General features: G+C 38.5%; 1 protein-coding gene across 1 annotated transcript; it reads right to left on the reverse strand.

Moving 5' to 3' along the window:
• Positions 1-12,589: 12,589 nt before the first annotated feature.
• On the reverse strand, positions 12,590-13,795 carry LOC134471336 (ribonucleoside-diphosphate reductase subunit M2-like). Its single transcript, XM_063229709.1, has one exon. The coding sequence runs from the start codon at positions 13,757-13,759 to the stop codon at positions 12,593-12,595; it is 1,167 nt and encodes a 388-aa protein (XP_063085779.1). The 5' UTR covers positions 13,760-13,795; the 3' UTR covers positions 12,590-12,592.
• Between the last annotated feature and the right edge of the window lie 3,247 nt (positions 13,796-17,042).

Consider the following 17,042-nt stretch of genomic DNA (forward strand, 5'->3'; position numbering starts at 1 on the left):
TGGAACAACACTTGAAGCTCGAAAATATAGGAAAATGACAAAACAAAAGACCACAAAGAGGAACAACAAAAGGTTGATAGGGATGAATGTAAAAGAAGGGGACAACATAAAGGATGTCAAGAAGATATTTAGAGAAGCAATCACTAAAAATTTCCCAAACATGAGATTGTAAACTGATATCAAGATCAGTGAAGCATATAGAACTCCAAATAGCCATAACTAAAATAAAACTACACCCAGACATACAATAATGACAATCCCAGAAATCAAACAAAAGAATAGAATATTAAAAGCTGTCAAAGAAAAAAAGACAGATCACCTATAAAGGCAAAGCTATCAGAATCACAGCAGACTTCTCAGCACAAACAATAAAGTCAGGAGGAGCATGGAGTGAAGTATTTCAGATCCTAAAGGAAAATGATTTCCAACCTAGGCTGATGTACCCTGCAAAACCATACTTCAAAATCGATGGAGAAATAAGATACTTTGATGACAAAGAACAGCTGAAGAACTTCATGATCACCAAGCCAACCCTACAAAGAATGCTGAAAGACAGCCGAGGTATACTTAGGAAAAAACCACTAAACAAAGCAGACAATTAAACAGAGCATAAAGATAAAGATGCAAGAGCAGAACAATAACATGTCAACAATAAACCAAAACATAACAGTTATAATCATTAATGTAAATGGTCTCAATGCACCAATTAAAATAAATAGACTGGCAGAATGGATCAAGAAACAAAATTCAACCATATGCTGTCTACAAGAAACCCATCTAACACAAAAGGATACATACAGACAAAAATCAATGGATGGAAAACAATACTTCATGCAACAGGAACAAAAAAAAAGCGGGGTTAGCTATCCTGTTTGCAGACAATGTGAACTTCAAATCAATAATGATCAGAAGGGAAAAAGAAGGTCACTACATACTGGTTGGGGAAAACTCAAAGAGGAAGAGACAGCTATCTTAAATATATATGCACCAAACTCCAGAGCATCCAGTTATATAAAACAAGTAGTAACAGAAATGAAAAACCAAATTAGCAGTAACATGATTCTAACAGGAGATTTTAACACACCATTGACACAAATGGACAGATCAACCAGACAGAAAATCAGCAAAGAAATAAAAGAACTGAATCACACCTGTGAACAAATGGACTTAACAGATATATACAGAGTATTCCACCGAACAACAGCAGAATACACATTCTTCTCAGAAGTACATGGGTCATTCTCTAAAATAGACCATATACTAATTCACATAACATTTAAATAAATGCAAAATGGTTGAAATTATCCCTTGCATGCTATTTTACTATAGCACTATGAAATTAGAAATTAATGATAAAAGATACTGCAAAAATCCGACAAACACATGGAAATTGAATAACGCACTCTTGAGTAATCAGTGGGTCACAAAGGAAATATTAGAAGAAATTAAACAATATCTGCAAACAAATAAAAACACAAACACAACTTACCAGAATCTGTGGGATGCAATGAAAGCTATCCTCATAGGAAAATTTATTGCACTGAGTTCCCACATCAGGAAAAAAGAATGTGAATACAAATAAATAACCTGATGTTACACCTCAAACATCTAGAAAAAGAAGTGTAAGTCAAGCCAAAAGTCAAAAGAAGAGAAGAAATTATAAAAATCAGAGCAGAAATCAATGCAATAGAGACTAAAATAAATCCAAATAATCAATAAAATCGATAAACCCCTAGCCAACCTTATTTTTAAAAAGGGAAGAGAAAGCTCAAATTCAAGCAATAAGAAATGAAAGAGGCGAAATTACCACAGACCCTATAGAAATACAGAAGATCATCAACACCTATTTCAAAAACCTCTACTCTCAAAGGTTTGATAACACAGAGGATAAAGACAGATTCCTAGAAGCATACAAAGTACCAAAGCTAGGTCACGAAGATGTAAAACTACTGAATAACCCAATTTCTATTAATGAAATTGAAAACATAATTAAATTTTTATGTACAAAGAAGAGCCCAGGCCCAGACAGATTCACTGCAGAATTCTACAAGAAATACAAATAAGACCTAATGCCAACACTCCACAAAATCTTAAATGAAATTGAAAGGGAAGCAATCCTTCCTAAATTGTTCCTACAAGCAAATATTACTCTAATACCAAAACCAGAGAAGGACCCAACTGAAAAAGAGAACTACAGACTGATCTCCCTAATGAACACAGATGCAAAAATCCTCAATAAAATATTGGCAAATAGGATGCAGCAAATCATCAAGAAGATCATACACCATGACAAGGTGGAATTCATCCCAGGCATGCAGGGATGGTTCAATATACCTAAATCAATAAATGTAATACACCATATCAATAGAGTCAAAAGTAAGAATCACATGATCATTTCTATAGATGAAGAAAAAGCTTTTGATAAGGTCCAAAATTCATTTATGATAAGAACCTTGGAGAAAATTGGAATAAATAGTCTTTATCTCAATATAATAAAGGCTGACTATGACAAACCAAAAGCCAATATCATACTAAAGGGCCAAAATTTGAAGGCCTTTACTTTAAAATCAGGTACAAGACAAGGATGTTCCTTATCACCACTCCTATTTAATATAATTCTGGAAATACTAGCCAGAGCAATTAGACAAGAGAGAGAAATAAAAGGCATAAAGATAGGAAAAGAAGAAGTTAAGCTATCATTTTTTGCAGATGACATGATACTCTATATAGAAGATCCCCAAAACTCCGTTGAAAGATTCCTAGATGTAATAAATAAATTCAGTAATGTAGCTGGATACAGAATCAATACTCAAAAATCAATAGCATTTCTATACACTAATAACAAAGTCTCAGAGAGATAAATAAGAGAGGCCACACCCTTCATACTAGCAGCCTAAAAAAATGAAATATTTAGGAATTACTCTCACGAAAGAAGTGAAAGACCTATAGAGGGAAAAATATAACATGCTGCAAAATGAAATGGAAGAAGAGCTCAGAAAATGAAGACATCCCTTGCTCATGGATAGGAAGAATAAATATTGTGAAAATGGCCATTCTCCCAATACTTTTATACAGATTCAATGCAATCCTGATAAAAATACCATCAACATACCTCATAGAACTCGAGAAATCACTTCTAAAATTCATCTGGAGCAAGAAGAGTTCTAGAATAGTAAAGGGAATTCTAAGCAGCAAAGGCAAGGCAGGTGGTATCACAATCCCTGACTTGAAGTTATACTACAAAGCAACTGTAGTAAAATCAACATGGTACTGGAACCAAAACAGAGCTGAAGACCAGTGGAATAGATTAGAAGATACAACCATAAACATAAACAGACTCAACCACCTTATCTTTGATAAAGGGGACAAACATGTTCACTGGAACAGTGTCAGTATCTTTAATAAATGGTGTTGGAAAAACTGGCTCTCCATATGCCAAAAACTAAAACTAGAACCATGCCTATGACCACGCACTAAAATAAAATCTAAATGGATCAAAAATCTAAATATTAAAACAGAAACATTAAATCGATCAGAAGACAAAATGGTTAAAATACCTTGAAGACATAGGAGTAGGTAAAGAATTCATGAACAGGACTCAAACTGCACGGGAAATACTTTCCAGAGTCAATAATTGGGATCACCTCTTATTAAAAAGTTTCTGCATGTCAAATGAATTATCCAGCATAGTAAAAAGAAAACCCACAAATTGGGAGAAAAATCTTAGTGCACTGCCCCTCAGACAAAGGACTTCTGTCTAAAATATATATAGAATTTTTAAAAATCAGACACCAAAAATTCAATCCAAAAATGGGCATCTGAGATGAATAAACAATTTTCAGATGAAGAAACACAAATGGCAAATAAATACATGAAACACTGTTCACCATCACTGGTCATTAGAGAAATGCAAATTAAAACCACACTGAGATTTCATCTCACTCCTGAAAGAATTGTCAAGAACAAGAAAACCACCAACAACAAATGCTGGAGAGGCTGTGGGGAAAAAGGAACTCTCCTGCACTGTTGGTGGGATGGTAGACTAGTACAACCATTGTGGAGGTCAGTCTGGAGATTTCTCAGAAAGCTGGGACTGGAAGCCCCATTTGACCCAAACATTCCACTTCTAGGCATATTCCCAGAAGAACTGAAAACATCATACCACAGTGATATATGTGCATCCATGTTTATAGTAGCACAATTTGTAATAGCTAGATCTTGGAAACAACCTAAGTGTCCATCAACAGAGGAATAGATAAAAAAGTTGGGGTATTTTTATTCAATGGAGTACTACTCAGGTATAAAGCATGATCACATTGAGATATTTATAAATAAGTGGACACAGCTTGAGACCATACTCATAAGTGAAATAAATCAAACTCACATGTATAAATATTGAATAGTTTCCCTAGTGTAAGAAATGATAAGAATACAAAAAATATGTGGTAATAATGATTCCAAATCATATTTGTTTGAAGCCATATAATGTTTTCCCTCATTAATTGCACAGGTTTTAACCAGGGTTGTTCAAATGGTAGTACGAATAGCTATTTTGAAGAAAACAGCACATCGTAAAAGCTAGTGCTGATTTAATACCATCTTGTTTTGAAATCCCATCAAGCTGTTGTACATTGGTTTCCACTGCTTTTAACATGTTGAATCTTACAATATTTTACTATATGTGATAGTAGAAACAAAATTTTTATAGGCAAAAAGATAAGATAGAAACCGTTGTTCATTTTCTGTTACCTGGTTCTAAATACTCTGTAATTCTTTAATTCTCTTGAATGGCTTCACACTGTCTTGATATGCTTGATGCTATAGTATATGAAGTTATACTCAAATAATTCAAGGAAAGAAGCACTATGGTGACTACTATTATGTTAAATTATCTGGGGGTGAAACACAATGATGCTTAAATTATTCGGTTCTGACCTGTGTTGTTCTGTTACAATGTCTTCTTTTATCTCAGTCTCCACCCTTTTAAAAAAAATTAATCTATTTTGTCTTATTTTTTTCAATTAATGGAAAACTAAATTTAAAAATAGTGGGATATATCATAGTAACTTTTTTGTTTTCCTATTAACCTGATTTGAATCCCAGTATTGTTCTCTCTATCTTGTTCTGTCTGATTCTACTATATACTATTTTGTTTGATAATATCAAGTTTGAGGGTATAGGCAACCACTTTGAAGGAAATAAGATTTACTATGATGCCCATTATGGTTTGACTATTATCTTGTTTTGAAGTCCGTAAGGTCTCCAGTGTAGGTCTTATTGGTCTTGTACTGTACTGTTTTGATCAATTCAATTTACCTGATGATATAGGCAATTCTTTTTAAAAATAGCAAGAGGCACAATGGTGACCATTTTTGATCACCTGTTATTCTATTTTTACATAACGTACTGTGCCCATCTTTCTATTCCAACCGACTCTGTTCTGTTTAGTCACATTAGATTTTATTTTCTTCAAAAAAAGTAATAAGAACTGTGGGAGTAAAAAAAAACCCCAAAAAGTGTAATTCTTATTGTAAAAAAGAGATGAAAGGAAGGTGGTCTAAGGGATATAACCGCAGGTATGTTTGAGTATGTAGGATGGAAGACCATATTACTGAGCTTTTGTTGGACTATTGAACAAAACTGTCAGCAATCTCACTGTATGAATGTCCACTTTATATGCTTTAATTTTATAATTTGGACAAATGTTTCTAAGATGACAATGTGTAACCTATTAACTAGTGATTTCTTACTGTATATTTTATTCTTGAAATTCTGTATTATTTGTACCCTGTTACTGCTTTGTTTTTTATTTCCTTTCTTTTTTTCTCTTTACATAAATAAAAAAGAGAATATTTTAAGGAGATCCATGGCAATGCATCTTTTATTGGGATAATTTTTTAAAAACTCAAACATTCATCCCATTTGTTAACTACATCTTTTACACATTTGAAACTTTTCAATTTTAAGATAAATCCTCTAGGACTCTGTGTTATTGAACTTTCCATTTCTATGACAAAATATTTGTGATAAACAATATAAGAGAAGAGAGGTTTATTTTGGCTCACGTTTACACAGATTTCTGTCTGTGGTCTGCTGACTTCAATGCTTTTAAGGAGATGATGATATAGAAACACCATGATATAAGGAAGGTTTGGAAAAAGGAATCTACTTATCTCATGATTGCCAGGAAGCGGGGGGGGGGAGAGACAGAGAGAGAAAGAGACAGAGTGACACAGAGACAGAGAGATGGAGAAAGACAGAGACAGGAGCCAAGAATAAGATAGAGTTCATATTGTCACACTTTCATAATCCAACTCCGGTAACCAGGTCACATCAACTGAGATTCCAATGCCTCCTAATTGATTCCATCAACTACTGACCTCATTAATGGATTAATCCACAGATGAAATTAGAGCACTCATAGACCCAACACTTTCTGAAAACGCCACTTTTGTACTCTGTGACTTTTGGAGGACATTTTGTTCTAAATCATAACAAATTCCTATTGTTACTTTATTGAAATAATTTGGAGAAAGTTGCATTATAAATTTCAGTTATTTCATAAATCATTGTGGTACAATAGACAGTTTTCTGAAGATGCCATGACTTCTAATCAGAAGCCTTTTGTACATTTTCACATTAGCTATGTTAACTTTTTATTTTAGTGTACTGTCAGAGATAGAAGTACAAAAATGCTGCAAAAACACAGCCATTTACTTACACTTAGTTAGCTCCAGTAGATTAGATTTTACTTCTATATACTGCTATAAATTAGCTGACATTCTGTTAGTTGGAGACTATGGGATAAAGCAAATCACTCCAAAATGTTGAAGCACATGGCAAGGTGTAATTCATTCCTTGTATGACAATGAATCAGTTTATTTCAGACATCAAGAAATTTGACACCTTCACCAATGTGACAGCCCCATGAATTTTTGTACAGTTTTCACTGCACCCTCTGCACAGCAAGTGTTTTCATTATACAATCAAGATAGTTACAATTTATCCTGCACAGGACATCTACTTGACCTGCTCTCATCAGTATCGTGTGGAATGAGATGTTCCATGGCAAGTTTACATGATGTATTTCTTCAATATGATTTAAAACATGGAGCAGGAGAGTTAACACTGCCTGAAACCAAGCCAAAGACCTGAACCACTGTTCATTCCAGATGACTGAGAACTGCACCAGAGAACAGGGACAGATTGTGTCTCCACTCTGCTGTTGATCGCTGCCTCTGATCCTGGAAGGGGCCAGCTCTTTGGAAACTAGGGTGTGCTCAGCAGTGACCAGCAGGAGAGGAGAGAAAACATTGAGAGCAGAAACCCATAAATTCTAATGTTTAAGCCCATAAGTCCCCATGATTTGCATTTATCTTTGCTCTATCATCAGAAGTACCTTTGCTTTTGGGACCTTACAAAAGCCTTCTCTGGGATGCAGGCTAAGCAAAATAGATATGGCAGACTTCCAGGAGAACATGGCAGATAGATAAAAACAGCTACAGTGAAATACCCAGCTTAGAATCCAGGAATGGTGTGGTGCAAGGAGTCCTAAGCAAGGGGAGATATATCCTGCCAACCCAAGAACAAATTAAGCTGAGAGAAACCAACAGGAAATGCAATCCCGGTGCTATAACCAAAACAGATAAAATCTCAGCACGGAAGCTGGAACCCATGCCACTGGAAGCCGCAGTTTGAATTTCCTGGTGCCGCTGCTGTGTCAAAATCAGCACGGCAAGGAGAGAGACACACGAAAGCTCTGAGAGCGGGAACCGAGGAATGGAGTTGAGAGCAGGACTGGCGGGGAGACCTGCATCAAACTGCGGTGAGTAAGAGGAACAGGGACCCTTCCATAGAGTGGGAGGCTCCAGCAAAGGGCATTCTGGGACTGGGCATACCAGCCAGAACAGGACACTGCAGTGACTTTGGTCACATATTCCCCTCTCCAGTGGGATTGGTGCAGAGCACTTGGCCTGGGTGATGCCACTGACTAAGACCCAATGGGTTAGCCCAAACCAGGTCCCAGCACCTGGTGGTGCACCCTTCAGGAGGTTGATCATGAGGTGTGGGCCCAGCAGAGGCTGCCCAGGTCTGTGTCTCCCTAGTGCACTGCAGTGGGTGGGAACACCTAGTCAACAGAGTCAAACAAACTGTAACCAACAAAAAAAGAAACTGGGCCTCCTATATACGCTTGTATGGAAGGAACAAAAAGTATGGGAAGAGGGAGCAACAGAAAGGGTCCTCAATCCCCAATCCTAAGAACACTGATCCAGGAAAGGTAAATGCAAAAAAGAATGAGGACAGAAAACATGCAATATCAGACATGGCACCAATAGACATAAAGCAATATCTCCGGAGCCTCATAGACAAGGTATTTAACCAAGTAAAGCAAGATATAAATAGAATAGTTAGAGAAATGCTAAGCACCACACAAGAAAAAAACAGATGGTGGAATGGAAGAACAGAAAAAAAGGGGAGAATTGTTTGATGGAGAAAATAGAGAAAACATAGAATACATGAAGCAGTTTCATAGAGATTATCAGGAAACTAAAAACTCTATTGACGGCTGGCATAACAGCTTGAAAGAAACTAAGGATAGAGTATCTGAACTTGAGGACAGATTTGTAATGTGGGAGCATGAAATGAAAAACTTCTTAAGAATAACAAGAAAACAAACAGCAATAATACAAAGGCTAGAAGATGATAAGAGGATCTATAACTTAAGAATTAAGAACATAAAAGAAGTAAGGACACAAACAAATGGACTACAAAAGCTATTCACAGAAATAATACAGGAGAATTTCCCTAATTTAGCAAAAGGTAAAAATATTCAGTTGTATGAGGCCTACAGGACCCCAGTCACCTACAATCCAAACAGAGCTACACCCAGGCATATAATAATCAAAATTCCAGAAATCCAATATAAGAACAGAATACTAAAAGCTGTCAGAGACAAGAAACAGATAACTTACAAGGGAACACCCATCAGAATTACAGCAGACCTCTCAGCACAAACCATCAAATCATGAAGAGCGTGGGGGGAAATAATTCAAGCTTTGAAAGATAATAACCTCCAGCCAAGATTCATATATCCTGTACAACTGTCCCTAGAAATTGATGGAAAAAAAAGGTGCTTCCAGGATAAAGAGGAACTAGGGAAATTTGAAAACACCAATTCAACTCTACAGAGAATACTGCAGGATATTCTAAAAAAGGAAATTACCAAGATTCTAGAAACAGTGGCAGAGAGGCCACAATGAACGGTGCAGAAAACAAAATGAAGAAGACAAACTGAGAACTAACAACAGAAAAAGAGCTCAACACAAATGAGGCAGAGAAGGTTGGATGGTAGGAACACCTATTTTGGAGAAAACAAGACATCATAATAGCTAGTGCTAATTTAGTATCATCTTGTTTTAAAGTCCCATCAAGCTTTTATTCTTCTGGCTCCATTGGTCTTAACAGGTTGTTTCTTATTGGATTTTATTATATGTGATAATTTAAACAAAAGTTTTATAGACAAGGAGGCTATACAGAAACCATTGTTCATTTTCTGATAGTTGGTTGTAAATACCTTGTAATACTGTCATTCTCTTGAATGGTTTTACATTGTCTTGATATGTTTGGTGCTACAGTATACAAAGTTATACTCAAAGATTTCAAGGAAAGAGACACTACGGTAACTACTTTTATGTCAGGATATCTTGTGGTGAAACACTATTTTGCTTAAACAGTTATGTTTTGACCTGTGCTGTTTTGTTGTTATGCCCTCTTTTATCTTAATCTCCTTATTTAATTATTTACTTTTTTTATTTTTATCTTTTAATTAAGGGAAAAATAAATAAAAAAATAGCAGGATAAACTATAGTAACCCACTTTGATTTCCTATTCACTTGATTTGAAAACCCATATTGCCCTCACCATCTGGTTTTGACTGATTTTCCCCTATTCTGTTTTGCTTGATAGTACCAAGTTTGAAAGTATAGGCAACAACTGTGAAGACAAGATTTATTATGACGCCCATTCTGGTTGACTATTATCTTCTTTTAAAGTCCTGTAATGTCTCCAATGTTTTGGTTTTATTCTTTACTGTTTTGTTCAATTTTATTATAACTGATGATATAGGCAATTCTTTTTAAGATAGCAAGAAGCAGTATGGTGACCATTTTTTATCACTTCGTATTTTGTTTTTACATTAGGTATAATGTCCATCCTTTTGATTTGACTGACTCTGTTCTGTTATGTCACATTTGGTTTTACTCTCTTCAAAAAAAAGTAATAAGAACTGTGGGACTAATAAAACCCAAAATGTGTAATTGTCACTGTACAAAAGAAAGGAAAAGAAAGTGCTTTAAAGGATATACCTGCATGTATATTTAAGTGTATAAGATAGATAACCATGTTACTAAGTTTTGTTGGATCACTGAACAGAACTGTATGCAGTCTCACTGTTTGAAAGTCCACTTTATAAGCTTTAATTTTGTAATTCGAACAACTATTTCTAAGATAACAATATGTAATCTATTAACTAGTGATTTCCTACTGTTTATTTTTTCTGAAATTCTGTATAACTTGTGCCCATTTTCTGTTTTTTTTTTCCTTTTTCTCCTTAAATAAAACTTAAAAAAAATAGATATGGCAAAGTCAAGATAATGTCCTTATCAGAGCTCTTTAGGTTTCTATTAGTGTAGGTTTCAGGTGATACTACTTGGACAATGTTCAAAGTGACAGTGTTACTGAACTTACTCTTATCACTTCTTTCTTTTTTTCTTTATTTCTTTCCTTCCTTCCGTCTTTCTTTCTTTTTTCCTCCTTCCTTCTTAAAAGCCCTGTAAAATATGCCCAGTTTTCTTTTAGACTACATTTGTAGTGATTTTCATATGTACATGGTCATGTTCTGCTGATGTCTGGTGGTTTCAGCCTCCAGAAGCCAGAGTGTGCTGATCCAATCTCCAGCTGGGCTGTCTATGATGCAAGGGAAGACAGCCACTATCACCTGCTGGGCCAGTCAGAACATTGCCTCCGATCTACATTGGTATCAGCAGAAAATAAATTAGGCTCCAAAGCTCGTATTCAATGGGCCTTTCAGTCCATCTCAGGGATCCATTTGAGATTCATTGGCAACAGATCTGGCACAGGTTTCTCTCTCAGCCTGTAACCTGATGATGTCACAAGTTATTACTATCACCAGGGATAGAGTATTCTTCACACTACACCACAAACCAGAACAAAAACTTTTTCAGCCTGAATGAGCAATCTTCTGATCTTAGCAGGTGCAGATGGGTCATGGACCTCACAAACACCCTGAGATTTGGTCAGCACAGCAGAGCTGAAATTTGTTTTTTTTTTTTTTTTTTTTTTCAGGTCATACAACTTGGGTTTATTCACATTAGGGATGAATAACTTAAAAAGACAGAAATGGGTCTTGTAATACAAGAATTGATAGACTAATACAATGGTATAATCAGTGAAGCCTGGCTGGGGTTCCAATGACCACCAACCCATAGACAACACAAGCGGCGAATTTGGGGGCATCACAGGATTGATGTCAAGCACCCATCCACTCCTTCCCATGGCCATTGAGACTCTTCCCACAGAAAGGCGGATTAAGTAATAGTAACTGGGAACTGTGTTAGTCTGAAGCTTCATCTAAAACCATATCTGAATGGAGCAGGTAGGGACGGCTCACAGCTCAGGTTTGCTACTCACTCAAGAACCTGCCAGGTGACATGTGCTTAGTGTGAGAAGCACCGTGAGCAATACCTCTGAGATGCCTGTCTTGTTAAGGTATTTCTCTTATTAATATTGGGTGACAAAACTTTCCAAAATATGAACTACTGGAGTACCTAAAAGGATAAATATTGTAAAAAAGTCTTAAAGAAACTAAATGGAGAACGTATAAATAGATCAAATCTCTGACATAATCGGAATAAGCACCACTTTCAGGAGAGCTGGTCTCAGGAGCAATCACATCCTATCTCCACTGGGTACTACGTACATGGAGATTTGCCCAAAATTGACTTCAAAAGTAGGGTATTTCAAATTCATTAAAAAGCTTCCAAATTACATGCCCAGGAACACAAGGTTACTTTCTTTTAGTCACTTGAGCTACCATTCGTGGGAAATGCAACACTTTTCTTTCGCTTGGTGTTGAAATCAAATGTCAGGCTCTCCCCGTGACAGTACGCTTCGCATCTGTGTGTAAAGTGCCAGTTTATTTACCGCTAGTTTGATGCACTTTAGCCTGCTAGGAAGCAGTGAGGCCGACATCTGTAACTGCCCCAGGGCCGGGCCGAGTCCTGTGGTCCCCAAGCTGTAGTGCTACAGTGCTGTCGCGGCTGCCAGCTGCTCACAAAGTGAGACTTGATCTTGCAAAGAGCCCAGGTGGCTGGGCTTCCATGTCCCTCCCCTGGGTGACACACTGCACATTGCTAACAAACAGGATTGATTCTGAGGTAGCTACACAGCTTTTACCAGTGCTGCTAACACTGCTGACCATGCATGGTGTAGCTGGGCCATTTACCTTAGCTGATTTTTTTTTTAATGATGAAAGGGGGGGAAAAATCAGCAAAGTAAGCATGCTTCTCTAGTTCTAAAAGTCAGCATCCAATGTGAAAGAATTCTCCGTGGGGCTGGACATAACTCCCATCCTCTGATACTCGCCTACCCTCTTCTCAAAGAAGTTTGTCTTCCCTTCTAGAGAAATATTCTCCATGAAGTCAAATGGATTTTCCACTTGAAAAACCTTGCCAAAGCCCAGCTCTAGCATGAGCCTGTCAGCAACGAACTCGATGTACTGCTTCATGAGCTCGCAGTTCATGCCAATCAGCTTCACTGGCAAGGCCTCCGTGAGGAACTCCTGCTCGATTCTGACGGCGTTGACGATAATCTCCTTCACCCTCTGCTCTGAGGGTCTATGCATCAGGTGCTTGAACATCAGGCAGGCGAAGTCACAGTGCAGGCCCTCATCTCTGCTGATGAGTTCATTGGAAAAGGTGAGGCCGGGCATGAGTCCCCGTTTCTTCAGCCAGAAGATCGACGCAAAAGAACCAGAAAAAAAGATGCCTTCCACGGCAGCAAAGGCTACCACGCGTTCCCCATAAGTGGCCTCTTTGTCCCCAATCCAGCGCAAGGCCCAGTCCGACTTCTTCACACAGGGCATGGTCTCGATGGCATTGAAGAGGAACTCCCTTTCTCTGGAATCTTTGATATAAGTATCGATGAGGAGACTGTACATTTCAGAATGAATGTTTTCCATGGCGATCTGGAAGCCGTAGAAACAGCGAGCCTCTGTGATTTGAACTTCTTGGCTGAACCGCTCCACCAAATTCTCATTGACTATGCCATCGCTGGCGGCAAAGAAAGCCAGAACGTGTGATATAAAGTATCTCTCCTCGGGCTTCAGGGCTTCCCAGTGCTGAATGTCTTTGGAAAGATCCACCTCCTCTGCCGTCCAAAAGGAGGCCTCGGCTTTCTTATACATCTGCCAAATGTCATGGTATTCGATAGGGAAGATGACAAAGCGCCGGGGGTTCTCTCTCAGCAGTGGTTCCTCCTCCACGCTGGGCGCAAATCCCTTACTCTTCGGCTCGGTGGGCTCCTGGAAGATCAGCCGCGCGGTCTTACTGGCCAGCACGCGAGTCCCGCTGAGGGACGGAGGCGTGTTCTCCTTGTCAGCCAGGCTGAGTCCCTTCAGCGGCGACAGCTGCAGCTGCTGCTGGTCTGCAAGCGTGGCGAGCAGGGCACGGACGGAGAGCATGATGCTTGGTGGCTGCAGCAGGGGACACGAGGATGAGCGGGAATCTGAGTTTGAGTCTCAGAGCTGAAATTTGTAGAGCCATTGCTTCACATATTAGTTGCAACATCAATTATAGGAATTTTTCTAAATAAATAAATAGTTGTTGAAAGTAGTTCTCTTTGTATCCATCTAAGGATTTCCTACTTTGTCCTTTACAAATTGGTGAAATTTTGCAGTTTTCCTTGTGAGCTTGAATTAGTCAGTAAGGCACAAGAGTTTCAAATGGGGAATATTATCAAATTACCAAAAATTTCCTGGAGTTGGGGAAACAGAAAAGACCCCTGGACAAGAAGCCCTGAGCCTTGAATCATTTCCTAGCACTGCAACCAGCAGGGTATTCTGGGTCCCCCACTCTTTCCCAAAACTACCTTTTTGTCTTTTCATGTAGTCACATTCCTGGACCTTAACTGCCTTGTGTTCATTATCTTTTCAGATTTGCAAGAGAATTATTAGTTGTTTGTCCTTAATAGTTGCATGATTTATTAAGAATACAAATCATGTGAATTTCTATAGACCCTTGTCTGGTAATGGGCAGAATAAGATCAGGTTCCTGAGGAGAGATTCAGTAAAGAACTTAGGGCCCCAAACAAAAAAGGTTGCTGTTACAAAGTTTCCATTAAATGGCAAACGACCTCCACAATACACAAAGACAGAGTACTCATCCTAGTGATTAAATAAATGAATGCTGGAATGAGTGCTGGAATGTTGAAATGAGAATTTCCCATTAAAGGAGGGAGCTCTGTGCCCAGCTCTCCAAGCTCACATGGCTGGGTCCTCAGGTCACAATGGACCATGTCTCCCCCATCTGCCAGTTCCTCAGGAATTCCTGCTTTACTCTCTGATCTGTATGCATCTGACTGTGATGCCCCTTCCAGGAGGATTCTTAGAGTCTGAACTCAGTAAGCAATGAGACAGGAAGGGTGAGCAAAGCAGGTACACAGCTCTGAATGTGAGTGGCCATAAGTCAAACTGGAGTGAAGAAACCTTGTGAATTCAGAGAGGGAGGCACAGAACTTATAGATGCCATCTCCATTCAAAGGTGCAAAGTGTGTTTGAGAACCAAATCTAAAACAATGTTCTGTGTACTCGTGGGAGAAGAGCTGCATTCTACCCTGTGGTCCAAGAGAGAAACCCATTAAATCTGTGCCACCCAGGCTTAGAAGTGGTCCCAGAAAACCTTGGATGATGATGAGATGACACAGCACTGCAGCTATGTGTCATGCTATCCATCCTCTGCTGATTTGCAATGCACAGACCACAACCCATGCCCTAAATATTTCTTTCCAGGCTGCTCACACCCTGTGCAGGAGTCAGTCCCAGTCACAACACGCCACGGACATGAGGATCCCTGCTCATCTCCTGGGCTCCTCCTGCTCTATCTCCGAGGTGAGCAAGGATTGATATTATGATTTGGTCTATTTAGAGTTTCCTGGTCAGAATTGCCTGGCGCTACAAGGAGGTCCTGTTTTACCATAGTTGTGTTGATACTTGTTTCTAATTTCAGGAGCCAGATGTGACATTCAGATGATTCAGACTGCATCCTCCTTGCCTGCATCTGTGGGAGACACAGTCACCATCAAATGTAAGGCCAGTCAGGGTATAAGCAATATTTTACATTGGTACCAACAGAAACCAGAGAAAGCTCCTCAACTGCTGATTTATGCTACAACCAACTTGGGATATGGGGTCCCATCAAGGTTCAGTGGCAATGGATCTGGGGCAGATTATACTCTTACCATTAGTAGCCTCCAGCTTGAAGATGTTGCTACTTATTACTATCAGCAAGGTTTGTATACTCCTCCCACAGTGATACAATCCATGACAAAAACCAGCCAGAGAAACAAGTGTGAGACTGGGCTGCACCAGCTGCCACCTCAACTGCTGTTTTCAACTGCTGAGAGCAGTTCTCTGAGCCAGCCAAGTTTGGAAGCTCCTTGAGACTTTAGAAGAAGGACCAAGACTCTCCTCCACACTCCCTCTTTCCTTTTCCCCTGCTCCAGAAGCACAGATATGACAGTTCCTGTCCAGATTTAATGAAGACACAAATGAGCACCTCAGCGCTCTGTGGGTTATGGCATCATTTTTTATTCAGACAGCAACAGAGAAGCCCTTCTATGCAATCTGGGAAAGAATTTTTAAAGACTTGCTTCAATTTTAGAATGAATTGAAGGCTATAAAAAATTTAAAATGCAGAAGTGGCCCTTATAACACTGCCCACATGACTTTGCAGTCATTATCGATATCCAAGGATAATTTTGTTGCAAACAATCAAGATTAATAAATGTGCAAAGTCCAAATTTCACATGAAAATTCACTCTTGATGTTGTGCATATCCCCCAACAGAGACAACTACAATAACATGCAGCATTTGGAACAATGTGATTTTGTTTCAGTGCCCTAAAAATCCTCTCAATTCTCCACATTCATTCTCTTAATTTGTGCTTTTCCATTCCCATAGTTTATCCTTTTCCAAAATGACAAAATCTTGCCTTTATAGCACAGAATTTTTTGAAAGATAATCTCAGAACAGGCTGTATTCAGAAACACAATAAGTAAAAGAAATTGAGTAACATCTTTGTACTTACAAAGTTCCATCATTACCTTCTATGATTAACTGGAATAGAAGCTTTCAATGTATTGATTCTATCTCAGAAGTCACCAGATATACATAGGTTTGCATGGAGTAAGAATCTAATACTATTTTTAAAACATGGGAATGAATATACAAATTTTGCCCCTACCTTTAACTGGATTCACAGGTAAAAGTTTAGAACGCTCACTGTATTTGTTTATATTACTTAGAGTCATTCATTATTTCATGGAACCTAACATGGGCTTTTTGTCCTTTGCTCAGGAGAGTGCCCAACAGGCTGTCTTTGGTCTCCAGCACTAAAAGAAAAGAAGTGGATTCATCTCATGCTGAAACATATCTCCTCTCCTTACTCTCACTTCTCCCCATGATATTTTATGACTGTGCAAATTTAACAGGTCTCAAAAACACAGTGTCTCTGCTCAGTGTGAGCAACAGTGGCAATTGCTGGGAAGACAATGAAGGTGGCATAGTTGGGGCAGGGTCCCCAAATGCTCTCTATTTTTCCAATTGAGATGGCTGCAATAGAAGTGATGTCAGCCACTGTAGAGACCCAGTCTTTAAGGTGCACTATTATTTTGCCCAAAAACTCAGAGTTGGCCAAAGAATGCAGCCCGTCTATGTACCCCCTTCCCTGCTTCCTCATCCCAGGGG

The sequence above is a fragment of the Cavia porcellus genome, unplaced genomic scaffold (assembly GCF_034190915.1).
Source record: "Cavia porcellus strain 051 isolate PalLab524CR breed Dunkin Hartley unplaced genomic scaffold, mCavPor4.1 scaffold_18, whole genome shotgun sequence".
Taxonomy (NCBI): domain Eukaryota; kingdom Metazoa; phylum Chordata; class Mammalia; order Rodentia; family Caviidae; genus Cavia; species Cavia porcellus.

Bases quoted from the DNA above. Each gene is read 5' to 3' on its own strand.
- LOC134471336 (XM_063229709.1), bottom strand. From the start codon at position 13,759: ATGCTCTCCGTCCGTGCCCTGCTCGCCACGCTTGCAGACCAGCAGCAG.